The following is a 27,921-nucleotide window of genomic DNA, read 5'->3' on the forward strand; positions in this document are numbered from 1 at the left end:
TGCTTCTGATTTCACCTTTGTTCCCTCTCCTTCCCCAATTACAACCACACACAAGTAAGATGCAGACCAGGGATTTCAGAGAGGCTTCTCTGCTTTTAGTTCCTCAAGCCTGTCTTGTGCCTTGATCACAAATTCCACCTCTTCCTTTTCCTTTTTGTGGGGAGAGGGGAAGGTAATGTGAGGTGCAGACCTAGATGAAAGATTCGGAAATAAGTAATGGATGACTTAATAGACTGGTGACAGATTGTAGCTGCAGCAGCAGCTGAGTATGCTGGAATTCAGATGCAACTTGGGGATCTTCTATCCTTATGCGTAAGCTGGGCAGGGATGCCGTTCTCCCAGTTTAGAGGGCTTGGCATCACTTCAATTACAATCACTCTTGGCCCACTTGGAGAGAGGCACGACTTCTGGTTTGCCTCTATGATTATTCATAAAGTGCGCAGTCATACGCTTCCACACGCACCCAAAACTCCCCTCGAAATCAATGAATTTTGAGTATCAGGGGGTAGCCGTGTTAGTCGGTATCCACAAAAACAACAAGGAGTCCAGTGGCACCTTAAAGACTAACAGATTTATTTGGGCATAAGCTTTTGTGGGTAAAACCCACTTCTTCAGATGCATGGAGTGAAAATTAAAAAGGCAGGCATTATTATACTGACACATGAAGAGAAGGGAGTTATCTCACAAGTGGAGAATCAGTGTTGACAAGGCCAATACAATCAGGGTCGATGTAGTTCACTCCCAATAACTAAGGAGGAGGTGTCAATTCCGGAAGAGGCAAATTTGCTTTTGTAGTGAGCCAGCCACACCCAGTCCCTATTCAAGCCCAAATTAATGGTATTAAATTTGCAAATGAATTTTAGTTCTGCAGTTTCTCTTTGAAGTCTGTTTCTGAAGTTTTTTTGTTCAAGTATGGCTACTTTTAAATCTGTTACAGAATGTCCAGGAAGATTGAAGTGTTCTCCTACTGGCATTCCTGATGTCCGATTTGTGTCCATTTATTCTTTTACGTACAGACTGTCCAGTTTGGCCAATGTACATGGCAGAGCGGCATTGCTGGCACATGATGGCATATATCATATTAGCAGATGTGCAGGTGAATGAGTCCCTGATGGTGTGGCTGATGTGGTTGGGTCCTCTGATGGTGTCACTGGAGTAGATATGGGGACAGAGTAGGCAACGAGGTTTGTTACAGGGATTGGTTCCTGGGTTAGTGTTTCTGTGGTGTGGTGTGTAGTTGCTGGTGAGTATTTGCTTCAGGTTTAGGGGGCTGTCTGTAAGCGAGGACTGGCCTGCCTCCCAAGGTCTGTGAGAGTGAGGGATTGTTTTCCAGGATAGGTGTAGATCATTGATGATGTGCTGGAGAGGTTTTAGCTGGGGGCTGTATGTGATGGCCAGTGGTATTCTGTTATTTTCCTTGTTGGGCCTGTCCTGTAGTAGGTGACTTCTGGGTACCCATCTCACTCTGTCAATCTGTTTCCTCACTTCTCCAGGGAGTACTGTAGTTTTAAGAATGCTTGATAAAGATCTTGTATGTGTTTGTCTGTGTCTCACGAATTGGAGCAAATTCGGCTGTATCTTAGGGCTTGACTGTAGACAATGGATCGTGTGATGTGTCCTGGATGTAAGCTGGAGGCATGTAAGTAAGTATAGCGGTCAGTAGGTTTCCGGTATAGGGTGGTGTTTATGTGACCATCACTTATTTGCACTGTAGTGTCCAGGAAGTGGATCTCTTGTGTGAACTGGTCTAGGCTGAGGTTGATGGTGGGGTGGAAACTGTTGAAATCCAGGTGGAATTCTTCAAGGACCTCCTTCCCATGGGTCCATATGATGAAGATGTCATCAATGTAGCGCAAGTAAAGGAGGGGCGCTAGGGGTCGAGAGCTGAGGAAGCGTTGTTCTAAGTCAGCCATAAAAATGTTGGCATATTGCGGGGCCATGCGGGTACCCATAGCAGTACCGCTGACTTGAAGGTATAAGTTGTCCCCAAATCTGAAATGGTTGTGGGTGAGGACAAAGTTTTACCCACAAAAGCTTATGCCCAAATAAACCTGTTAGTCTTTATGGTGCCACTGGACTCCTTGTTGTTTTAATGAATTCTGAGTGCACCACAAATGCAGGATTGAGAACACAGGATATATGCTGCATTCATAAAAATTTCCATTTTAAAAAATGTACATACACTCAGAAAAATCCACCTCCAGCTGGAAATCACAGCACCAAACCCATTCAAAGGCCCATATCCGCAACCCTCCTCAGAAGCCCTTTCAAATACTTTTGAAGCATGTTCTGAAATTTAACATCTATGCTATTTCTGACTATATTAATAATCATACAGTCTAGAAAGAGAGAGAGATACAATCATAGACAGAAGGATGACTGAAGATATATCACTAATATTTCTTCAATATCTTTCAAATTATTTCAAGAGTTTTACCTAGCAGCATACTTCCCAACTGTCAACAGTTCAAAATGTTATGACTCTTTGTTAAAAAGAAGTTAATTTGTTCAGGTAAATTGTGAGAGTAGAACATTAAGATACAATAAAAGGAGATCCCAAAATAACATTACCGTGCATGTGATCCAGAGCTCCACATACATAGCTTAGTAAGTGAGCAATGCAAATGTATACTTTTTGTCATGTGCTAAGGAAAATTCAATCTGAAGGAGGAAAGACAGGCACACCCAGGGGCAACCAGACAAGCAGGAAGGCACACCTAGGCTGATACAGAGACAGATAGAAAAATTACTCACAAATGAAGAGACAGACTCAACAGCCAACATTAGACTGCACCAGGGCACTGTGGTGGCATTAAAGATAGGAATTAATGTTAATTGATGTGAATGGTACTTTGTTTCTTAGCTCAGAGTATCAGCCCAATATCTTGGTGATGCTTTTGACTTCTGTCAGGTTTTGAAATAAACTGGATAAAATCACAGCTGTGGCTAGTCTTATAAGCTTGTGAGAAATCTAATTTTGATCCCTGGAATTTCTGCTGGACCCTCATACAGCTGAAACACCTACAGATCTGGATACCAAGTCAGCACCCATAAATAAATCTTTTCTGATTTGAGAAGGTGACAGGCTCTCACATTTTTCAATAGAAGCCATATACACTGTCTTTAACATTAATGTTCTGCCATAGTGTTTCTACAGCCAACATTTCCCAAGACCCTTTGTCTTCAGTTTTTATTTTATTTCCAGTTTCCTGGGAACTTATCAGTGTTTATTGCAAAAATTTGAAAACAGGTGAAAATCTATGCAAAAAATTAACTTCGCAGTTTTCTGGGTAAATATCAGGGTTAATACTGGGGGGTGGGAGGATAGAAAAAAGCAACAAATAGAGAAATGTAAGAGTATTGAAAGTAAAAACAATTTACTGCTGTGGTTTATCTAACGAACTGTACCTTAATGGTAAGTACACATATGCAGGTGGATGCATGTGTGTGTATATTCCACTACATTGCTTTACTTTAACAAACTGCCTCTTATTAACATTTAAACTAATTAATATAATGTATTGGATTTTCTTAACATAATCAGTATTTTCAAGTATTTGACTAGTCCAAAATTCAGGTGCAAATCAGTGAAAAACAAAATATAGCTTTTGTAAAACTAAGGAATTTTTCAGTAAAAATCCATAAAAACTGAAAACAAAGAGCCTTATCCATTTCACACGTTTTATCTTCCCTAAATATTTTACTAAAAATCAACAGAATATTTAGCTCATTTCTAGAGGGAGAGAGTCAAGAGCCAAATTGTCCTTTGCTAAATTGCCCTATACATATCTAATAGCAGATTTAGTGTCTCTAGCCCAGAGGCATATTAGGAAGCTTTCACATTGGGGCATACGGTATTGCACTCCATATCCAGCTTAAGGTGTCCATAGAATGGAAAATCATTCAGACACTTCTCTTGCCATATATAGTGACTCCATATTGTACTGATCAGCAATTTATGATATTAGGAGAATTTGGACCAATCTGGTAGAACTCAAAAATGTAAATCTCTATTGCATGCTGAGGCAATATTCTAAGATAACCAATATTTTCTTGTAGGGGTCATGGCTGTGGAAGAGACATCCTTCAGATCTTTTACAGATCTTAGTATATCAATAATTTTCAGAAGCCCTGGTTTTGGCAATATCTGTGGCCATGCTACTAGCTTCTTTTGGACCAGCCTTGACAGCAGCCACCTCTCTATTAACATTTCTTAAGGAAACGGGGTCCTTTATGAGACAAACCTCAGACATCTATACCTTTCTTCAGTCTTCCATGAGGCCAAGTTAGAATCATTTAGGGCCATTCATTAGGCACAGGTTTCAAAGTAAAAATATCCTCTAATATCCTCTGGTCAGTGGTATTGAATCTGCCTTAAAAGATCCTCATTAGTACAGCTGGTCAAAAATCCTGAAACCAAGTCAATTAAAAAAAGGGACACTTGGAAGTGGTTTCCTTTTTATGGGTTTCAGATTTTCCATTTTTCATGAAATTTTCCACGATATTTTCCACTAAAATTTTTATCAGAATGTTTTTCACAATCACCATTGAAATTATTTACTGGTTTTCAATAAATGATTATTTAAATTTAAGATATCAATTTAAATGCTGTGGGTTTTTTTGCAAAAGTTGGAAAAATGTCAAAATAAAAGTTGACAGTTTTTCATGAAAAGTTTTGTTTTCAAACAAAGGTAATTTTTGACAATAACATTTTTGTGCCAGAAATTTCTACCAGTTCTACTCATTAGAAATTTGCCACTGACTCATCTTATTTAGAATTTACATTAACACCCAAAGGCCCCAATAGAAATTGGTTTCAGAGTAACAGCCGTGTTAGTCTGTATTCGCAAAAAGAAAAGGAGTACTTGTGGCACCTTAGAGACTAACCAATTTATTTGAGCATGAGCTCAATGCTCATGCTCAAATAAATTGGTTAGTCTCTAAGGTGCCACAAGTACTCCTTTTTTTAATAGAAATTGGGACACCATTGTGCTAGATGCTGTACAACCACATAGAAAGACAATGTCTCTGCCTCTGCACAAGGTTGGGATTAAAAATATTGATTCTTGTCAAAGATGTCAGACCCTGTTTTCTTTGGTATGTGATCTGGGGATGCATCTGTTTACTAATGGGTTCTGGGAGGACACACTTGCAAATTACTTTTCAAGTTACTATTCCATTTTCAACTATTTCTCTTTTATCAGGAGAAACACCTAAATCATTCAGATTCACAGGATCAGCAAAGAGCTGATGCCTATAGGCTACTTTAATGTCAAGAAACATGGTATCACAATTCTGGAAAGCATTAATAGCTCTATGGACAGAGCAGTAGTATGTCCAAGCTAGTGCCTCTGGGGAGAGTGGCTTATAAAAGACCCAACAAACTGGGGGGCTTAGAGGATGTATGGTCGTTATTTTGGTTGTGATACAGAATAACTGTTGAGCATAACTGATCTACCCTCCTGGGATACAAACATTGATAATGTTATGAATGCTGACATGCTAGTGTCTTGAATTGATATATTTTAAATGTTTCTAGGGTCTTCCCTTCCACTTTATCCTCCTTTCCTGGCTTTACTGGCAAATTGGTTGAAACTATAGTAGAGAACAAAATTGTCAGACACATAGATGAGCATAATTTGTTGAGGAAGAGTCAACACGTTTCTTGTAAAGGGAAATCATGCCTCACCAATCTACTAGAATTCTTTGAGGGGGTCAACAAGCATTTGGACAAGGGGGATCCAGTGGATATAGTGTACTTAGATTTTCAGAAAGCCTTTGACAAGGTCCCTCACCAAAGGCTCTTAAGCAAAGTAAGCTATCATTGGATAAGAGGGAGGGTCCTGTCATGGATTGGTAACTGATTAAAAGATAGGAAACAAAGGGAAGAAATAAATGGTCAATTTTCAGAATAGAGAGGGGTAAATAATGGTGTCCCCCTGGGTCTGTACTGGGAACAGTCCTATTCAACATATTCATACATGATCTGGAAAAAGCAGTAAACAGTGAGGTGGCAAAATTTGCAGATGATTCAGAACTTCTCAAGATAGTTAAGTCCCAGACAGACTGTGAAGAGCTGCAAAAGGCTCTCTCAAAACTGGGTGACTGGGCAACAAAACGGAAGATGAAATTCAATGTTGATAAATCAAAGTAATGCACACTGGAAAACTTAATTCCAAATATACATATAAAATGATGGGGTCTAAATTAGCTGTTACCACTCAAGAAAGAGAGCTTGGAGTCATTGTGGATGGTTCTCTGAAAACATCCACTCAGTGTGCAGCAGCAGTCAAAAAAGCAAACAGAATGTTGGGAATCATTAAGAAAGGGATAGATAATAAGACAGAAAATACCATATTGCCCCTATATAAATCCATATCTTAAATACTGTGTGCAGATGTGGTTGCCCCATCTCATAAAAGATATATTGGAATTGGAAAAGGTTCAGAAAAGGGCAACAAAAATGATTAGGGGTATGGAATGGCTTCCATATTAGGAGAGATTAATAAGACTGGGACTTTTCAGCTTGGAAAAGAGATGACTAAGGAGTGATATGATTGAGGTTTATAAAATCATGACTGGTGTGGAGAAAGTAAAGAAGGAAGTGTTATTTACTCCTTTTCATAACACAAGAACTAGGGGTCACCCAATGAAATTAATAGGCAGCAGATTTAAAACAAACAAAAGGAAGTATTTTTTCACACAACGCACAGTCAGTCTGTGGAACTCTTTGCCAGAGGATGTTGTGAAGACTATAACAGGGTTCAAAAAAGAACTACCAGTAGATAAGTTCATGGAGGATAGGTCCATCAATGCTATTAGCCAGGATGGGCAGGGATGGTGTCTCTAGCCTCTGTTTGCCAGAAGCTGGGAATGGGTGAGAGGGGATGGATCTCTTGATAATTGCCTGTTCTGTTCATTCCCTCTGGTGCACCTGGCACTGGCCACTGTTGAAAGACAGGATACTGGTCTAGATGGACATTTGGTCTGACCCAGTATGGCCACTCTTATGTTCTTTTCCATCTAGCTTTTCCTATACTAGTAAATCCTGCTGTGTTTGACAAAGTGTGTCATACATAGCCTTTCTTCCCTCGAACATTGTTGGAAATGGCTGTCTTGCTGGTGCGGACTGTGTCCGAGGTGTTCAACACCTATTGCAAAGTGTGGTTGACATGCTAGGACTATCTTCTCCTTTCCCCAGGCAAAGTAAATATTCTAAATTCAGTGGCATACACTGGATTGTGTTAAATCAAACTACAATCAAATGTATCTAAAAGGAGATTGCTTGAGTAATTTGAATTGACATTGGACAGTATTGCCACTGGATGGCTAAATGTGACCCAATAGGAATTTTCCATCCTTAATTTGTGTTTTTCACACACACATTTCACCTCTAACTTCTTTGATTAAGACACACACTGTGCATCTCCAGTTTCCAAATTACATACAAACAGGCCCTCCACCTCTGATTTCTAAATCATAGAGTATTTTTAAAATCAATTATGGAATGCCTAATCTGAGACAACAGAAAGTGCTCAACACCTGCCTCTGCAAGTCAGGCCTCTTGAAGATGTTTCAAGGGAAGTACTGGGATTTTTGGATGCTTAGGGTTAGCAATACATTCACACACACACACCCAGTCTCATTTCTACCTGATACATCATGCAAATATCATATCTGACCAAGCAAAAGGAGGTCTAACACTCAGCACAATGGCATTTCTCTATTTATCTAATGCAATAATTTTGACATGCCACATCCAATCAATTCCAAAATGTCCTGAAATGGTCTAAGCATAATGGGAGACAGTGGACTTGGTGATGGGGCAAAGCAGACTGAGACTTGGAGTGGGGGGAGCGGGTGTGTGCAGGGCAAAGCAAGAAATCACAAGAGAATGGGGGGGGGCGGGAAGCAGTGAGGGGGAGTGGAGATGGGGAGGGAAAAACGGGGTCTCTGGGGACGGCGAGGAGAGAGTGTAAACGGGGAGGGAAAATAGGAAGGGCGGGGAGGGGGCACACAGGCAGCTTTGGAGGGGAGAGAAATGGCGGAATACCGGGAGGACCTAGTGGGTGCCGTGCACTTGGCCTGGAGAAGCCCCCGAGGTTCCTTCCCTTGTCTCCTCATTGGTCATTTTGGTCAGGGGCTACAGAGATTATCCTAGCTTCTTAACCCTTTACAGGGGAAAGGGTTTTTCCTCTGGCCAGCAGGGATTTTAAAGGTGTTTACCCTTCCCTTTGTATTTATGACAGACCCTCCAATGAAAGTAGCGATCCCCCTCCCCCGGCTCTCCTCTCACTCGCACCCAGGGCCAGGGAATTGGAGCTTGCGCCTTGAAGAGCACAAGTGCCTGGCTGCAGAAAGCAACAAGGTGGCTTTTTGTCTGATTTTTTTTTAAATGGGGAGCGGCGCTGCAGCCTCCCGCCGGCTGCTCCGGACCCCCCCCCCCCCATCCCCGTCCTTCTTGGCTGGGCTCCTGCCTGGCTCGGCGGTGCGGGCTCCTTCCGGGTTAGCCGGGGCTCGCTCTCCCCGGGCGCGGGGGAGGCGGCAGCAGCAGCCGGGCCGCAGGGCGCGGGCGGGGGAGCAGCGCCCGGCCGCGGGAGGATGGGAGCGGGAGGCGGCGCGGCGCAGCGCGGCGCTGGGGCGTTCGGCTGCTCGGAGGCTTGAAGCCCATTTCCCGCCCGGCGGCGGCGGGGATGGAGCGGCGGAGCCCCGCTGCAGAGCGCTGCGCCGCGGGAGCCCAGGCTGGTGCGGAGCCCGGCGAGCTGCTCCAGCGAGCCCTGGCGTTCAAGAGCCAAGGGGCGCAGTGCTACAAGGACAAGAAATTCCGCGAGGCCATCGGCAAGTACCACCGGGCGCTGCTGGAGCTGAAGGGGCTGCCGCCGCCGGAGCCCGGCTCCTCCGCCGGCTGCGCCGCCAGCCCGGGCGCCGCGCTCAGCGCGGAGCAGAGCCAGAGCGCGGAGAGCATCGAGATTGATTGTTACACCAGCCTGGCAGGTCAGCGGGGGCGGGGCGCGCCGCCAGGGGCTTGGGTTCCCCCTCTGCTCTGTGTCCGGGGGCTCGCCCCGGGGATCCTCGCACCCCGGCCCCCAGCCCAGAAATAACTTTGTGCGGGGGGCGGCTGATCGTGCCCCGTGCCTGACTTTCCAGCGCCGCTTGCAAAGCAAGGGCGCAATGACAAGATTTCTGTCTATCTTCCCCCCCACCCCCCCCACCCCCCAGGTCTTTCATGCCCCTCACAGCAGGAGCACTACAGCAGAGCAGCAGTACTGACTCGGGGGGGTCAGGGAGCTCTAAGGCCTTCCTTCCTGTGCAGGTTTTGCCCATTTTTGCTGAAAAATTCTCGGGGTTTACAAATGCTGTTGTTCGGGTTTTACCCATTTTACCCGAATTTTGGACCCCTCCAGTAAGTGAAAATACTGATTCTGTTAAGAAAATCCAAGACATTACATCAGGAAGAGTGTTTCTGTTAATAAATGAGTCTAAGTGTATATGGGAGGCTGTTTAAAGTAAGGCAGTGTTGTAGAAGATGCCCACACATGCTTGTGCCTGTATATTGTGTAGGCACTGTTAATGTACTTTGCTTGCACTACTTTTACATTAAATACTCTTCCTTTTCTTTAGTTGGTGCTTTTTTTCTGCCCTCCCATCTCCCATATTAACCCCTATATTTACCCAGAAAACAGTACAGTTAATTTTTTTGTAGTGATTTTCACCCATTTTAAAATTTTTGTAATAAACACTGAAGTGTCCAGGAAATACTAAACAGAATAAAAACCAAAAACAAAGGGTCTTGGGTATTTCTTAGGGGGAACTATGGGTCTGCTTTATAGTCTTGTCCCTTCTCCCTCCCTTCCTCACCTTTTCTTATTATTAACCAGGAATCACACAGCCCCTATATATTATACCCTCAGTGATTCCTTTTGTGTGTATGAAATATTATTTTCATATGTTTGAGAGAAGTATTTGTGCTGTTCTATTTGGGAGTGGTGCAGCATTCTGCTAGTCCTCCTTGCCAAATATAGAGAACACATATCAAAATCATCTCTTTTTAGGGTTCATCTCCATTCTTACTACTACTAAACACATGTGCACACAAGCACTGTAATGTTTGTACAGCTGTTTAAAAATATAATAGAGAGGTAACAGAATTATGTTTGTATCGAGTGCTCAGATACATAAAAAGTAAAATTCATGAATTCTCTAAGATTATACAGCATTCTCTTCTTCAGCCTGAGATTGCCTTCAATCCTTTTAGATAGCTTGCCTGTAATTTACAATATTAGAGGGGGGGAGGGTTGTCCTACAACCTCTGGTGTAAGAAAGGAAACATCTGGAAATCATTTTGATAACCACAAATGATACTAGATATATACAAAAATCTACATTTTCTTTTAACTTTTATAGCTAATAGAGTTCTAGCTAGTTGCTAGATACTAGTTGCCACACTAGCCAGTAGATGCATCAATGCATTTGACTTGGCTTCCTCCCATCTGCTTTGAATGAATACTCTTATGGAGGGGTTACACTGCTTTATAGTTTGATCCTGCAGTCCTTACTCAGACAGAACTTGTGTTGACTTCAACAGGAGCTTTGCCTGGGTAAGGACTGCAAGATCGGAAGCTATTTTAATATCAAAAATCGTATTTTTTTTATACTTACTAGGAACCTCCAAAACCAAAAAATCTTGTTTATGTATACATGGGAGAGAATAAATAAAAAACAATTTTAGATTCTCCCCTCTTTCCCCCTAAATTCCACTCTTTTCCAAAATTATGTTTCCTCGTTACTCTGGCAAAAATTTGGCCACAGCCAGGACATTAGCATGTCAGCCATTACCTTCACTTTGCACTTGACTTGTCGAGGCACAGCTGGTTAGCTTTGCTTCTTGTTGTTGTGTTGTGCAGTGCTGAAAAAAATGCGGAATAAAGTAGATCAATTTTCTACTCTCATTTACACCCCTGCACATACATTCAAACAACCCCATTGATTTCAGTGTAACTGATGGCAGAATTTAGGCCCATTTTAGAACACATTTTCTAATTGGCTATATTATGGTTCCTTCAATTATTATTTAAATGGCATATGGGGAGAGAAAAGGTGTCACTGTAATACTGTAATTACCTAAGTGTAATTTTGTCTCTAAAAAAGAAAAGAAAAAAAATCTGTGTCCATGAATGTTTGTTCAAATCAAACATCCTACTCTATGTTTGTAAGGCTTGTTTAGATTGACAGTGTTATATAAAGAACCCATAATACTATTAATAGCTTAATACAGTTTAATGTGTTCCTAGTCTTAAAACATTTCTAACAAGAAATATCTTCTCTCTCAGTCCTGAGATATAAATTAGGCATGTATCTAGAAGGTAAATAGGTTTGGAGGGGATGGATGTTGTTAGCTTTTTGTTAATATTTCTGCTGAGTATACAAATTGCTCTTGGTGGAAATGTTTACAATCCCTTTTCTGCTGACATAATAATAGTCCCACTTCATTTATTTATTGTTTCTGGTTTGGGTTGGGTTTTTTTGTTGTTGTTTTGTTTTTAAACCATTGCTGATTGTATTAAATCTCATAAACAGTGGCAAATAGACAATGGAAGAAAGTGTGCTTATGGTTTAACCTAGATTTAAACAAATTTTACTTAGCTTTAAACTGTTTAAACATATGAGAAGAGCATAATTAACCCTAGAATCATCTGCAGTGTTTCCCTTGTGAAGACACCGAAGCAGGACAAATTCTACTCTTACACTTGGGACAATTGTTATACTCGTGTTTTCAGTGGGATTGCACATATGTAACAGAGAGTAGAATTTGGCTCCAAAGTGTATGATTTCATGTTTGCCCAATGTAATGTCTTAAAATGTAAACATTGGAAAACATACGCAACATATTAAAGTGGAGAGTCTCCTCTCAGAAAACTGTAGTGTCGCAGCTACAAGTCGAGTTCTAGAAGTCAAATTCTAGCAGGATTCTCTTTGAACTGGTGTCCGAAAGGAAAAGGAGTGAGGTAAAGGGGAACCGGTCCGGAACTGCCATAATGATTAGGATGTGTTACTAAAAGAATCTCTGTTGAGAACAACAAGAGGTGTAGCAGTAGGACTTAATCATGTAAACTGAGGTTCAACAGAAGCCACTGAATTATTTACCCAGAGGGCTCTAGCAAGGAGACATCAACATAGCACATACCATTAGGGCAGAAATCAGTATATTTGTGGGGGAAGCAAGGAGGTGGTACAGGATATTCTGCTTCTGAGCACTAGAATTCTATTTTTTAAAAAAAATTTAGAATAAATAAATATCTGCATAGTGTTTGGGCTTTGCTAGCAGTATGCACTTAAGAGGAGTATGCACCAATTCTTAGTGAAACAGTTTTGTTGGTATAATTCAGGATTATCATCTGAGTTTCCTTATTATCAGGTTTTTTAGTGCTTCCAATCTCTCCACTAAGCTTAGCATTTTGCAAGTCCTTCTTTGCTTTTGCAATGTCATTTTTTGTGTGCCCACTACATTCTCCCATTTCAGGGATGCATTGCATTGTATATCGTACTTTTTTGGGAGACTGTACCAGTCAGGGAAGCACATAGGCTAGGGTAAGTATTCACCGTAATACAGTATTGCCAACTCTTTCAGTTTTATTGTGAGTCTTATGGTATTTGGAGGTTTTCTTAAGTCCAAGCACCTGGAGTCATGCAATCCAATTTTTTTTTTTTTTTTTTTAAGTCTCTAAGTCTCATTGTTTCGGGGGTGGGGGGGAGAGAAGCTGGAAAACATTAATCTTAAAGGCTCAAAAACCAGATGACAAATATAAAAATAATAAATTTGGAGTTTTAAAAAATCAAAGATTTTTAGGGCAATCTCATGATTTGGGGTGGGGGAAACCTCATGATTTTTGAATGCGTGGAGTTGGCAATACTGCTAATATCTCTTGCGCTAAGCTATTAGCAATACTATGGTCTTTAAGATACAACAGTATGATGGCCTTAAAAGGACTCATCACATTTGTGAAGTCTAGTGTTGCAATGTTTTATAGAGGCCTGCCAAAAACCCCTCCTTTTACCCTGAATATTGCTGATCAATTTCAGCAAAAACAAGAGCGGCAGCATAGTTTAAGTTCCTTGAAATTGCTAGGGTAAAAAAAAAAAAAAATCTAACAACGTAAAGCCCTGTAGAATAAACATATGATTACAAGGCAAACATAGCTTTAAGAAAACATTTCATTATAACTCGTTGACTGTCTGCGACCTTGAGCAAGTCACTTGACCTCTTTTTTGCCTCAATCAGCCCAAATGAAAATAGAGTAAAGAACAGAAACCTCAGGGAAATCCTGATGCTGCACTAGAGGTGAGCTTTCCTGAGTAAAAGGTTATTTTATAAAATAAAATAAATGTACGAGGAATGCATGCAGCAAATTTGAACTCGCCAAACGTCATTAATACATTACTAACTGTCCCTTCCATTTATACTATACCTTTCATCTAGAAGGCTCTTAAGTACTTTATGAACCACATACAAACAGGGATCACACACACACACCATAAATTGAACCACCTCTGAGATAGAATGCAATAGCCATTCTGTGCCAGCAACACTGTATAACAGTTTTCAATTGTGGAAAGGGCTATTTCTGCTCGGAATGGGTGAACGGGTCTTAGTCCTTGTTATAACCATACAGCTAAGGGTAGCCTAGAATTCCTCCTTATCTGTAAGGGGTTAAGAAGCTCAAATAACCTGGTTGGCACCTGACCAAAATGACCAATGGGGAAAGAAGATACTTTCAAATCTTGTGGGCGGGAAGGCTTTGTTTTGAGTGGGTTCTCTTGGGAAGCAGAGAAACAGCAGGTCAGAAAAATCCTTCTCCTATAAACCAATCCTGAACCAGTCTCTAATATGACAAAAATAGTAAGTAAAGCCAGGCAAGGCGTGTTAGATTATCTTTTGTTTTAGCTTGTGAATTTTCCCTTTGCAAGAGGGAGGTTTATTCCTGTTTTTTGTAACTTTGAACTAAGCCTAGAGGGAGTTCCTCTGTGTTTGTGAATCTTTTGTTACCCTGTAAGGTTATTTTCCATCCTGATTTTACAGAAGTGATTCTTTTACCTTTTTTTTTTTTTAAAAATAAAATCCTTTTAAGAACCTGATTCATGTCTCTATTGTCCTAAGACCCAAGGGTTTGGGTTGGTGATCACTTTGTAACCAATTGGTTAGGATATTATTCTCAAGCCTCAAGAACTCCAAGTGGTCCTTTCTCTGATTCTTGATTAAATCACTTGGTGGTGGCAGCGTACCCTCCAAGGGCAAAGAATTTGTGCTTTGGGGAAGTTTTAACCTAAGCTGGTAGAAATAAGCTTAGGGGATCTTTCATGTGGGTCCCCACATCTGTACCCTAGAGTTCAGAGTGGGGAGGGAACCCTGACAGTCCTTCTGAACACAGCAAAATGCTAAGAGTAGCATAATTTTAATGTTTGTTAGGAGTGAGTGTGAAACAGTGATAGGGAAACTGACAAGTGTTTGCTTAAGGTAGCAGACATCCTAGACCAGGAGTTCTCACAAGAAGTTTTTTGGTGGCCTTGCCGGTGGCCGCTCTGACAATTTTTCCGAAAATATTTAATTAACTTTAGGAAAAAAAACAAACAAATGTGCACATACACATGTCCAAATCATTGTAATTTATTTATGTAGGATTTTTTTTTGCAGACTCAATAATAAAAACGTACAGTTTTCTCTATTCTTTACTGGACTTAAACAGAATAGAAACAAAATAAGGTGCTTTGCACATTCTTGTATTTTTTGTTGTTTCTTTTGCTTTTTTGGCAGATTTTTTTTTTAGACTTGCTAGTTAGTAAGGCAGCTGCTGTGAAAACTATTATTTGTATGTATCACTTTTCACAGCAGATTTACTAGCTAACTGGGAGGCAGTGAAAAGTGATATTAACAAACATACAAATATCACTTTTCACAGCAGACTTACACAGCCCTGGCAAGCCAGAATAAAGCTGTAGATGGAGGGGTGATGTGGGGGATGAGCCTGGGGCAGAAGCCCAAAACCCCCCAGCTGGGGGATGGAGCCTGAAGCCCTGTGGCCAGAGTCTGGCGCCCGTCACCCAGGGCTGAAGCCAGAAGCCTGAGCCCTGCCACCCCTGGGAAGGTGGGGAACTCACACCAGCTGCCTGCTCCTCTGGCATTTGTGGCTCAAGAGGAGGGCTGGGCCCAACCCCTGCTGGCAGCCCTGGGGGAGGAGCCACTGCTTCCCACCCCCTCCCCCCCATCACTGTCCAGGAGGCTGTGGCCACAAGAAAAGCCTCCGGTGGCCTCATGCGGCTGAGGTGGCCACATTTGAGAAACACTGCGATCCAGCCATGGCAGGGAGAAGAGAACTTCTCCAGTTGAGATGAGTGATAGCCATTTAGATTAGGCATGGTACTGGGAGTCGGGAGATCTGGAGTTTGTCTGGCTCTGATACTAGCTGGCTGTTTCATCTTTAACAAATCACTTCACTTCCTTGAACCTCAGTTTCCCATCTGTAAAATGAAGATAATACTACTTGCCATCTCTCAGAGATATTGGGAGGCTTAATTAATTACATGAATGAAATTTATTATAAGGGTTTATATCTTAATTAAAATGTTGGTAAAGCACTTTAGGATCCTCAACTGGAAGAAGGCACTATATAACTGCAAAGTATTACAGAATGTAATGATCCAAGATACAATTTAGCCAGTAGCATCCCTACTCTTGCAAAAAGTGCCATGTAGTCTTTTATAACTGTGAATGCGTCTGATCCTCCCTTTTCATCCCATCCAAAAGATGCCACCTCTGGCAGTATAGCAACCCCCTAGCACTACGCTGGGGTATTGGCTCGTTGACGACCTAGCACTGGATTCTGCCACCTGTATTCATCATGAGTAGTGCGTTGCTCTGGAAGGAGTCCCACTGAAATAAACAGAACTAATCACAGAGGAAGTTACTATTCAGCATGAATAGGGGTGGCAGAATTTGGCTGTTGGATTGCAAGGAGCTAGTAGCTCAAACACCACTATCACTTCCTGGGTTTTCCTTGGAAGGAGTCCCTTCTGAATGGTGAGCAGACCCAACCCTGTTTTGATTATAACTGTGGTCTGTAGATCACCAATGTCCTAGCTGATGATCAAAGTAGACTTGGCTAGTTGTCTGATGTTAACTCTTTTGGTTCACGTGATAAGAGAATCTGAGAACCTCTGATTTATAGGGCACGATATGATCACAGCCCAAGGTAGTGCAGGTGCAGACAGGCAGGGATTGGATGCTGCTTGTGTGCGTGTTGGACGTATTTAGATGATGGTCTCAAACACTGTAATATCAATCTTAGGAGAGGCAATATGAACTACTACTGTAAAATACTTCTGCCATTTTGTTTGGGGGACTAGTGGGGGAGACCCCTGTTCAGGCAGATGGAGTTACATATGCATGAAAAGGATGGGATGAAAGTTCCTCCAAATCTGGGTAGAGGTAAGCTGCTCTCTGGCCCCTTGCTAACTTTCTAATAGAGTACCTGTCACTGATAGCGTAGGAAGGGAGAAGGCACCTGTGCATAATAGAGTGTGTGTATTCCTTTTCAAATGGATTCAAAAAATCCATTTGAAAATTGAGATTCTTTTACAAGCAGAATTGACGCCCCCATCCCCAGTTGTCTTTATATTTGAGAGAAGCCTATTAATGCTGATGCATCACCTATTCATTGTACAGCAGCCCGACTGCCTGCAATGTGCTGCATTTTCTCTGCATGCACAGGACATCCTGTCCGATTCCTCTCTGGAGGAGTTAACCCAGCTAGCTGGTGACTGAGGAATGAGCAGGCAGATTAAGTGGTAAGGCAGCAGCATGAAGCTTTCAAAATAAAGTCAAGCAGGGGATGGCAAGAATCAGAAGGTCCAACCAAAACCACGGGGCAGTGATCAACTTTTCTGCTCAAGATGTATTGATTGCTCACCTACTTTGAGATGTGCATTGATATATTTAATGAAAGGGATTCACAATAGCTTTACCTGTCAATGTCACCATCTCCTCCTCTGAAATTCTGTTCAGGAATTTCCTCCAGCAATTGTTCCCTAGTGAGTCACAACAAATACTCTTACACTTCCTCGTATCCTAATAAATAGCCTATGTAGGGTGGGTCCAGGGGTTGGAATCACACCAGACTGGACTGTGTTAAGATTCTACACCCAAGTCCAATAAGCCTGGCACTTAAAATGCAGCCCTAATGAGGGAGAACAATAGGAGGAGAGGAAGAGCAAAGAATGTATGAGATGAGGTATAATTAAAAGGGAGAAGTCAAATTTTGCCACCCTACCAGTTTCTTTTTCTATGTGCAACTGAATAATAATGTGGAAAGGAGGTAGCATCAGCAATAACCAACGATAAAAAAAGTTACAATGGTTTTAAGCCACACACTGTGTTCTTGTTTGTTTTTAAATGTGGACGTTAAGGTTTTGATAGTGCTGAAAGATCCCTCTGTAAAGTAGCTGAGCTGTCCCTGGAATAACATTGAGCACTTCCCGTCTTCAGAGCACTTAACATTCACAAGCTAATTATTCCTCATAAGCTCTGTGTGAGGCAGGAAGTATTATCCCCAGATGTAGAGATGAGAAACTGAGGCACAGAGAGGTTCAGTGACTTACCCAAGGATACCCAGCAAGGCAGTACTGAAGTGCAGTTAGAACTCAGGAAATCCTGACTCCTAGCCTTGTGCTTAGATCACATCTCTCTGAGTGCCAAACTTCTCCTGAATGTCCTGACACAATGTGCACCAAATATAGTAAAGCCTCCCTCTACGAATAGTCTTTGTTCACACATGAGTTGATCTACCCTAAAACATGCCAGCTGGTGCTAATAATACATTGAACAGAGCTATCATACTCTAAACCAGTGGTCCCCAAACTTTTTAGGTTATACCCTTCCTCACCTGTAATGTAATCTGTCCGTGTCCCCCTGGGGGTGGGGCTGGGAGCTGGGCCAGGAGCCAAAGCCAGGGCCTCGGCTGGAGGTGGGGGTGGGGCTGGGGCAGGAGCCAGAGTGGAGCTGGGAGCAGAGCAGGGCTGGGTGGCGCTCCCTTCCTGCCCCCTGTGGGGGCTGGTCCGAGTCTCCCTGAACGTTCTTCTGCACTCCCCGTAGTGTGGGAACCACTATTCTAAACAGTGGCATGGAGTTTAGAAAAGAATAAATCTAATAAAGAGAGGAACTTGATAATGAAGCAAGCCTATAACATGAAGACCATCTATACCAAAAGTTTACTCGGCTAGTCGTTTTCTTTGTTCTCTTCGGTGATATTTCATAACTTCGCAAGTGAAGAACAATCACAGAGATGGAAAACAGCTACCTATGCATTTGTGTTTAGTTTCAACTCACTTAAGTGACTATTCCAGAGTCTCACAGGGGTTTTCAAACCTTTCCATAGTGTGAGAGTTATTCCTAGCTGCTCAACAACTTGTCTCCTTCTGTTCATTCTTGCTTCTCAGCCTGTCTCTCAAGCATCTCATCCTGGATGTTTCACAGTAAACTTAAGCTTAGTATGGCTAAAGCTGACCTCCTGATCTTTCCTTCAAAATCCTCTCTATTCTCTCCACTGCACTCTCCATAACTTTTAAAACACCATCACCCTGAGGCTGATTAAAATCTTGATATAAAATCTTCAGCTTCTCCACCCTCATGCATCTGGGCCACATCCATAGCTTCCCACTTCTTCCATCGCATTTCTAAAGGTCTGGTCTTTACCCCATTCATGCATCACACCTGGCTTGACCCCGACTCTGCTAGTCATCTCTTGACTGCAACTTGTTAACTGATCCAAGCACTCAGGCCACCCACGTCCCAGCCCTGATACCTGCTCTTTGAATTCCTCCACTGGCTCTCTTTCACAAGTTCAAGCTTTTTTCTCACCTTGAAGGCCCTTCACAGCTCTCTTCCCTTTTGCTTATATCTTTTATCATACTGTCCCCTATTCCTCCACTCTGCCAACAATGGTAGCCACATCTGCCCCTTTGTCAGATTCTCACAGCAATGTCACTGTCTCTTGCTCCTCCACAGTGCCCTTCCTCACACAATGCTCCCTCAAACTGATCCATAATACAAACCACCTTCTCTCTCATCACATTTCTCCTCAAGACCCACCTCTGCTGTGACTGCTGACAGGAAATCAGTCAATTTACATGTATTTCCTCTGTTTATAATTTTTAAAAAGCAAATATCTATACAAATTGTACATCTGACATCGCTCACCTCTTGTATGTCACTTGTCTTCATAGATTGTGAATTCTTGAGGTTAGGGACTCATGTTTTAGTATGTAATTGTACAGCATGCAGCACAATGGGGCCCTGAAGACTATTGTGGCATCTAGGATTAAATAATAATCGTGATTAACTCAGTTTGTGCAGACCAACTTCCCATCCCAAAGCGATTCACTACTGCTAGATGGAGATCTGTTATATATCAACATCTGTGGACCACTAGGGATCTAGTTGTTGATCTGGTGCTGGCTCCTCCTCATTGTTTCCACCTGCTTGCGTAGGCATCCAGGCTCTTCTTTGCAGTGAAGATCGAGGACGCCCATTAGGAAGTTCTCACCCAGCTTTTCCTTTATTCCATGTTAAAGTGCAGTCAAAATCCTGTCTTTGTGACTGCTCAGTCTGTTGCCATGGAGGTCATTGTGACATCACAGATTCAGCATTCTGTGACTTACTTCCCTGCAGGCACAGATGAAGAAGCAGGAACCTTTTGTGTAAAACAAAACAGCTTTGAAAAATCAGCAAATGTGCTTATGTTTCCCTTTGCCAGGCATATTAGGGTTGGATGTGTTACAACTCTGTCCTGCTAAGGCTCATGCTTTATTAACCACTGCTCACAAATCCCTTCCCCCTTTCCTGTGCCATCCGATTGCATAATGCCAGGATGCATTTGCCCACATCCAGTTGGTAGCAGGCTTTCACTTGGAAAGTTCTGCATCACTGACAACAGCAACCCCTCTTGCCTCTGAACTACAGGCTGCAGAACTCCACTATTCATGTCCATTGATTTAGTTCCCTAAGTGCTATTGAGAAAAGCGGTTGGGTCAGCAATCAAAGAACCATCCTTCACTATTCTATTCTAGATAGGTTTTTATAAACACTTATCTCTTTAGTATCTGAGCACCTTCCAGTAGTGCATTAAGCATCATGACTGTCACATGTTGTTTGTTCTTGCCTCCTCTCCCCAGAGGGAGAAACCTGTGCAGTGATGTCTTGCAGTAGGGTGTGTCTTTATATTTTAAATATACCTGTTGCTATGTGTTTATATTAAAGAAGGCAGTGCCAAAGTAACGCACCTTGCACTTACAGCGGAAAGTGATGAGGTTGTGGTGGTCCTTTGTTCCTGGTGGAATTCATTCCATAGACTCAGATCACCTCTGGAGAAAGCTCTGTCTCCTGCATAGAGGAGCTTTACTCTTACTGTTGAGAGTTCCATTGTACCAGACTAACAGAATTGTCGATCGCAGGCTTTATGGAGCGTCACACAATCTTTTGGATAGCCTTGGCCAGTCCATGGAGCACTTTGAAGATAAGGAGCAAGACCTTGAACTTGATTTGAAATTCTATGGGAAGCCAGTGTAGGGAGCAGAGGACAAGTTTGATATGTTTGCAGTAGCCTGTGTTGCTCAGGTGTGCGGCAGTGTTCTGAACTAGTTGGAGTTTCCTAAGTGCTGAAGGTTTCATGCCTAGGTGTATCTCATTGCCGTAGTCTGGCCGAAAGGTGACGAAGGCATGAATAATTGAAGCCAGGTCCCCATCCACCAGGATGGGATGGAGTCTTCTAATCAAGCAGAGCTGGTAGAAAGCATTACTCGCAGATACTGCTATGCGAGAGCTTAGCATCAGCGAGAAATCAGAGTGCTGCTAGACTATGGACTGAGTTGACCAATTATGGGTGCGTATCTTCAACCAATGAAAACTGCATGTGGTTGCAAGCTCTTCAAAATACTTTCCTGTATCCACCAGCATCGCTGCTGTCTTGCTAAGATTCAGCTTCAGCTAGCTGTTCATCTATGAGCAGATATCATCCATGCACTGGGCCAACTTGGTGGTAGTGGTGTGGTCCTGTGTGGTGAAGGACAGGTAGAGCTGTGTGTCATCTGCATATTGTTGGCACTTGAGTCTATGTCATCTGACCATTTCACCTAGTGCTTACATGTCGATGTGAAAAGGACTGGAGAGAGAAGTGATCGTTGCAGGACTCCACAAGTGAGTGGTCTAGTGGTGGAGATGCCTTTTCCCATCACTGCTTCTTGGGTGTGTCCCACCAGGAAGGACTCAAAACTTTTTTCACGCATTACCCTGGATCTTGAAGGTGTGTCCTCTCTCTGTCCACTGACAGGAGATCATTCATCAGTGCCACTAAGGTGGTTTCAGTTCCATGTCCTGGCCTGAATCCAGACTCAGCTGGATTTAGACTGTTAGCTTCAGTTAGAGGGGCTTGTGGCCTTTTGCTAGCTTCTCTGTCAGCTTGCTCAGGCATGGGAGGTTTGATACTGGGCACTGTGTGGCTAGGACTGAAGTATCCATGGCGGGTTCGTCAGTGTTGATCAGACTGTTGTGTGTTTAAAGGAGGAAGGGAAGATTCCTTCACTCAGTGAGGCGTGGCTCTTTCCGTCAGGAGTGGCACCAGTTGGTCATGATTCATTCACAAGCTAGGAAGTAGTCCGCATGTTTTCCTCAGAGTTTAACTCTTGAGGCTTTAGAGTGCATTGCATCTCTGAGGGATTGACTGAACCATCAGCTCTCAGTCCTGCTTTACTATTCCACTTTGGCCACCTGTGTGTGATCTAAGCCAACAGATAACTCCCTGCTTGCGTGAAATCAAGTTAAGTGTCTGTCTTGCCATGTTCCCCTTGCTCCCTAAAGCAAGGGCTTTGATCCTATACAATGTAACCTAATCAGGTAGTGGAGGGAGTTCTCCACCCATTTGCTGCAGTCCTGAGACTGTGTAACCTGTTGGGGCTGCGACTTCATACCTGCCCCCTGGTTCACTCAAGGTCTTTGCTGGTCTGAAATGCTCAGCTGTTGGGTCCAGGCAGCAGGCTACTCACCGGCCTCCCAGCAAAGATAGGCAGGAGGGGCAGAGAATAGGTGCAGCCTTGCCTTGGATCCATCCCTCATATTCACTGACCAGAGTTGCTGAGCTGGAGTGGTATAGGCCTCCTGCTCTGAGAAGCAAGTGAGAAGCAGGAAACACTTCAGTCACATGGAGGTTTATCCCAGAGTCACAATGCTTCCTGGGGCTACTCCTACACTGGTCCCCCCCTTGTTCTGGGCTGTACCCAAAGTCACAATCTAGCCCATAATTTTCAATCTCGGAGATGAAGTGTGCCCAATGCAGTGATTTCTGCTGTAGTCCACAAACAGCCTGAAGCAACAGCCCTGTGAGGTGAACTGCTCCATGCATCTCAATGGGGTGTTAAGACCTATGGCTCGAGGTGCCCTGCAATACCATGTGACTACAGGAGAAGAGTGCACTGGGCCCTGCCTATCTACCCAAGCAATACATCCTGGGGAGGCTTCCCTTGCTGCTACACTGGTCTCTCTAGGGGGATAACCATTCCAGCTACTTATGATGGGGGCACCCCACTTCTTCTCCTGCAGAGAGGAAGGGGGTCCATGCTACTGCCCCTGACTCTGAGGGGAGACAGCTCCCCCTCCACTACTATAGGGCTGGGTCTGCAGGAGTGAAGCCATGGAGGGCCTTGCATTGCCTTGACCTGGCCCTAGCCCTGAAAAGATACTCTGGCCACACTCTTTTGGAACTTCAACAAAAAAAAAAAATTAAATCAGAACCTGCTCCGTGTCCCAGGTTATGCTTCTTGTGTCAAAGGGTGTACCAGAGAGTTACACTTCAACTCCTACTTCAGACACAGATTTTTTTTTTTAACACAACTGTAATTCAAATCCCTGGCAACTATCCTCTTAAATTATTTGCAGCGATTAAGGGCTCAAGCCCTTGGGAGTTTGTACATGCTCCAAGAAAACAAGAGCAGCATAATATCCAAAGCCATGCAGGAATCACAGAGAAGAAATATCAGAATTCTTTTATGTATACATTACCACATACCCATACCTAACTGCTCTGGCATAACTGAAAGCAAGGAGAGAGCCATCCCAGTTCCTGTGGTTAATAAATTTTGCATTATGTTAAAGTGTTTCCTTTTACTACTATACTTACATTTTGTTTTTAGGGGAAAAAAAAAGGATTAATCTGTGGAACTCATTGTCACAAGGTATCTTTAAGGGAAATAACCTAATAGGATTTAGAAAAGGATTAGACACTTATGACTAATAACTTTCACAGCTACATTAGACAGGATCAGAATTGTACAAGGGATATTAAACTTTCATGTTTCAGGGCCAAACTCTAACTTGCTTGGGATTATGTTGGATGCACAAAAACTCAGGCTGAGGGCAGGTGTCCATGGCCAGGTGATTCCATAATGGTTAATTATTGGGTTTCTTGTACCTTCCTTTGAATGCCATAACTGGTCACTGTCAGAGACAGGATATTATACTGGATGAACTGGTGGTCTGATCCAATACGGCAGTTCCTATGTTCCTAGCTTCTGCAGATAAACTTGCTGCTTGAGATAAAAACTTTACCAATATAACTGCATCAATACTAGGGGCTTCAGCTGGTACAGATATGTTGGTCAAGAATCACACCTCTTCACATCCCTGACTACCATAGCTGTGGTGACAGAAGTCTGCAGTGCAGACTTGGTCTTAATGTGGGAAGTCAGCGTACTAAAATGATCACTGGTACAGAATTTGAATGGCTCAGCGTTTGAATAAGAGCACCACCTCTCCCTGTTTGTTTCCTGCTTAACACCGAGTTACATTTTAAACAGGGTGGAATGTAGTTCAAGTCCTGGACCCTGGGTGAGAGCAAATGAATAAGTCAGCCAGAGTGACAGATTTTACATTTTCTGTCCTTCATATACACTGTCCCTAAAGTTGAAGGTCCTGGAGTCAGGAGAGGATAGGATCTAATGCTCTTTAGGACAGGTCAGCAATCTATTGCTGTGCTGGCATCCATCGAGGTATGTCAATAATATAGAAGTAACTCTGTATCTGGTAGCAAAGGACAGGAGAGAAATTACAGCTGAACTGGAGGAGAGACTGGTTGCAATTACAAAGGTACATTCCAGAAAAGTAACAGATTGTCAGGTGAAAGTGTTACTGCACTCCTGATCAGGACAAGGATGCTGAACACACAGTGCTCAAACCTGAGGCTAGATGGCATTCCAGTTCCAATCAATAGTAAATGCCATGATGAGGCATGGATGAGAGGAGGTCTTGAAGATAACTGGCTCCCAATCTCTACAGAACCTTCTAGATAATCATGAACACCTTCAGCTGCACCAGGAGGTGAACGAAAGCCAGGACAGGCCATGGAGCCTAGGTGTTGTGTGCCCACGTTAGCTTACTTGGTTTATTAGGCAGGATAATGCATTAGCTTTTAGCATCTGAGTGATCATCAAGGGCAGCTCCAAATTGAACCCATTGGCAGAAATCCATTGTGGAGACAATAATGGCATGGACTACTATGTCAATGACAAAAAGAAAAGGAGTACTTGTGGCACCCTAGAGGCTAACCAATTTATTTGAGCATAAGCTTTCGTGAGCTACAGCTCACTTCATCGGATGCATACCGTGGGAAGTGTAGAAGATCTTTTTATATACACACAAAGCATGAAAAAATACCTCCTCCCACCCCACTCTCCTGCTGATAATAGCTTATCTAAAGTGATCACTCTCCTTACAATGTGTATGATAATCAAGTTGGGCCATTTCCAGCACAAATCCAGGTTTTCTCACACACACACATCATTCCACACCCCCCCCCCCAAAACACACACACACAAACTCACTCTCCTGCTGGTAATAGCTTATCCAAAGTGACCACTCTCCTTACAGTGTGTATGATAAACAAGGTGGGCCATTTCCAGCACAAATTCAGGGTTTAACAAGAACGTCTGGGGGGGGGGTAGGAAAAAACAAGGGGAAATAGGTTACCTTGCATAATGACTTAGCCACTCCCAACCTCTATTCAAGCCTAAGTTAATTGTATCAAATTTGCAAATGAATTCCAATTCAACAGTTTCTCGCTGGAGTCTGGATTTGAAGTTTTTTTGTTGTAATATAGCAACTTTCATGTCTGTAATCGCGTGACCAGAGAGATTGAAGTGTTCTCCGACTGGTTTATGAATGTTATAATTCTTGACATCTGATTTGTGTCCATTTATTCTTTTACGTAGAGACTGTCCAGTTCGACCAATGTACATGGCAGAGGGGCATTGCTGGCACATGATGGCATATATCACATTGGTGGATGTGCAGGTGAACGAGCCTCTGATATAGTGTGGCTGATGTTATTAGGTCCTGTGATGGTGTCCCCTGAATAGATATGCGGGCACAGTTGGCAACGGGCTTTGTTGCAAGGATAGGTTCCTGGGTTAGTGGTTCTGTTGTGTGGTATGTGGTTGCTGGTGAGTATTTGCTTCAGGTTGGGAGGCTGTCTGTAGGCAAGGACTGGCCTGTCTCCCAAGATTTGTGAGGGTGTTGGGTCATCCTTCAGGATAGGTTGTAGATCCTTAATAATGCATTGGAGGGGTTTTAGTTGGGGGCTGAAGGTGACGACTAGTGGCGTTCTGTTATTTTCTTTGTTAGGCCTGTCCTGTAGTAGGTGACTTCTGGGTACTCTTCTGGCTCTGTCAATCTGTTTCTTCACTTCCGCAGGTGGGTATTGTAGTTGTAAGAATGCTTGATAGAGATCTTGTAGGTGTTTGCCTCTGTCTGAGGGGTTGGAGCAAATGCGGTTGTATCGCAGAGCTTGGCTGTAGATGATGGATCGTGTGGTGTGGTCAGGGTGAAAGCTGGAGGCATGTAGGTAGGAATAGCGGTCAGTAGGTTTCCGGTATAGGGTGGTGTTTATGTGACCATCGTTTATTAGCACTGTAGTGTCCAGGAAGTGGATCTCTTGTGTGGACTGGACCAGGCTGAAGGTTGATGGTGGGATGGAAATTGTTGAAATCATGGTGGAATTCCTTAAGGGCTTCTTTTCCATGGGTCCAGATGATGAAGATGTCATCAATATAGCGCAAGTAGAGTGGGGGCGTTAGGGGACGAGAGCTGAGGAAGCGTTGTTCTAAGTCAGCCATAAAAATGTTGGCATACTGTGGGGCCATGCGGGTACCCATAGCAGTGCCGCTGATCTGAAGGTATACATGGTCCCCAAATGTAAAATAGTTATGGGTAAGGACAAAGTCACAAAGTTCAGCCACCAAGTTAGCCGTGACATTATCGGGGATGTTCTTGACGGCTTGTAGTCCATCTTTGTGTGGAATGTTGGTGTAGAGGGCTTCTACATCCATAGTGGCCAGGATGGTGTTATCAGGAAGATCACCGATGGATTGTAGTTTCCTCAGGAAGTCAGTGGTGTCTCGAAGGTAGCTGGGAGTGCTGGTAGCGTAGGGCCTGAGGAGGGAGTCTACATAGCCAGACAATCCTGCTGTCAGGGTGCCAATGCCTGAGATGATAGGGCGCCCAGGATTTCCAGGTTTATGGATTTTGGGTAGTAGATAGAATATCCCAGGTCGGGGTTCCAGGGGTGTGTCTGTGCGGATTTGATCTTGTGCTTTTTCAGGGAGTTTCTTGAGCAAATGCTGTAGTTTCTTTTGGTAACTCTCAGTGGGATCAGAGGGTAATGGCTTGTAGAAAGTGGTGTTGGAGAGCTGCCGAGCAGCCTCTTGTTCATATTCCGACCTATTCATGATGACAACAGCACCTCCTTTGTCAGCCTTTTTGATTATGATGTCAGAGTTGTTTCTGAGGCTGTGGATGGCATTGTGTTCCGCACGGTTGAGGTTATGGGGCAAGTGATGCTGCTTTTCCACAATTTCAGCCCGTGCACATCGGCGGAAGCACTCTATGTAGAAGTCCAGTCTGCTGTCTCGACCTTCAGGAAGAAGATGACTTCATCTGAGGAGAAGGGTCATAGTCTTCAAGCCAGCTTTAGATTCTTTTCACTCTACTGCTGTCACTCCCTCCAGGTGCTTCTCCCTTCCTACCAGCATCCCCTCTATCTGGTCTTGAGTGTGTTTAAGATGGCCATCTTTCATTCAGGCCCTCACTTTGGCCATATAGCTATTCCAGCAATGCAGCACCTTTCAATAGAAAGGATCCCCAATAACTTCTACACACTTGTAGAAACTATTTGCCCAATAGATATGTGTCCAGGACCTTGCTACCAAGGATCTGTTTTGCTGGCCCAAGTAAACTAGAAATTCGGAGAACTTTGGCCTGTGCAGCAAGCCTTTTGTTGCACTCTAAGCACTAGCCCTATGGCCATACTCTCTGCCTAAAACTCCTTCCTGCTCTCCAGAGTCATGGTACATCTGATGCATTTGCTGATCCCTCTTCAGACTTTATCTGCTGTTGCCCTACAGAAATGACACAAGAGACTGGAGCCCCATGGTTGGCTGTGGTAGAACTAGTGGGGAAAAGAAGCATTTGAATGGCACTGACAGGAGGATAAAGCAACAGGGAAGGAGGACGTGACATGGAACTGGGCCTCTGGGGAGAGAAAGATTCATGGGTGGAAAAAGCTCAACAGAGATAAACAATAACAAAGGGACTCTAGAATAGATTCAGAAGGCAAAACACAGGCCGCTGGGCTAGATGAGTATTGACTTTAAAAGATAAAGCTAGGTCAGGGATTACAGGGATAATTGTAAGTGGAGTCAGAAAGAAGGAAACCTCCAGAGCATTTAACCTGTCAGAACAACCATAGCGACCGTGACCAAAAGAGAGAGAGAGAAAAAAGAGAGACTCCTGTCTCTCAGACTGGTCGCAGGGGAGAAAAATGTTTATGGAAG

General features: G+C 43.3%; 1 protein-coding gene across 1 annotated transcript in view; it reads left to right on the plus strand.

The window, feature by feature from the left end:
• Positions 1–8,505: 8,505 nt before the first annotated feature.
• Positions 8,506–27,921, plus strand: part of TTC9 (tetratricopeptide repeat domain 9) — a 39,231-nt gene continuing 19,815 nt past the window's right edge. The window contains exon 1 of the mRNA XM_073348506.2: positions 8,506–8,994. Coding sequence (XP_073204607.1) covers positions 8,694–8,994 — 301 coding nt within the window. The 5' untranslated portion in view covers positions 8,506–8,693. The remainder of the gene's footprint in view (positions 8,995–27,921) is intronic.

The sequence above is a fragment of the Lepidochelys kempii genome, chromosome 6, assembly GCF_965140285.1.
Source record: "Lepidochelys kempii isolate rLepKem1 chromosome 6, rLepKem1.hap1, whole genome shotgun sequence".
NCBI classification, from domain to species: Eukaryota; Metazoa; Chordata; order Testudines; family Cheloniidae; genus Lepidochelys; species Lepidochelys kempii.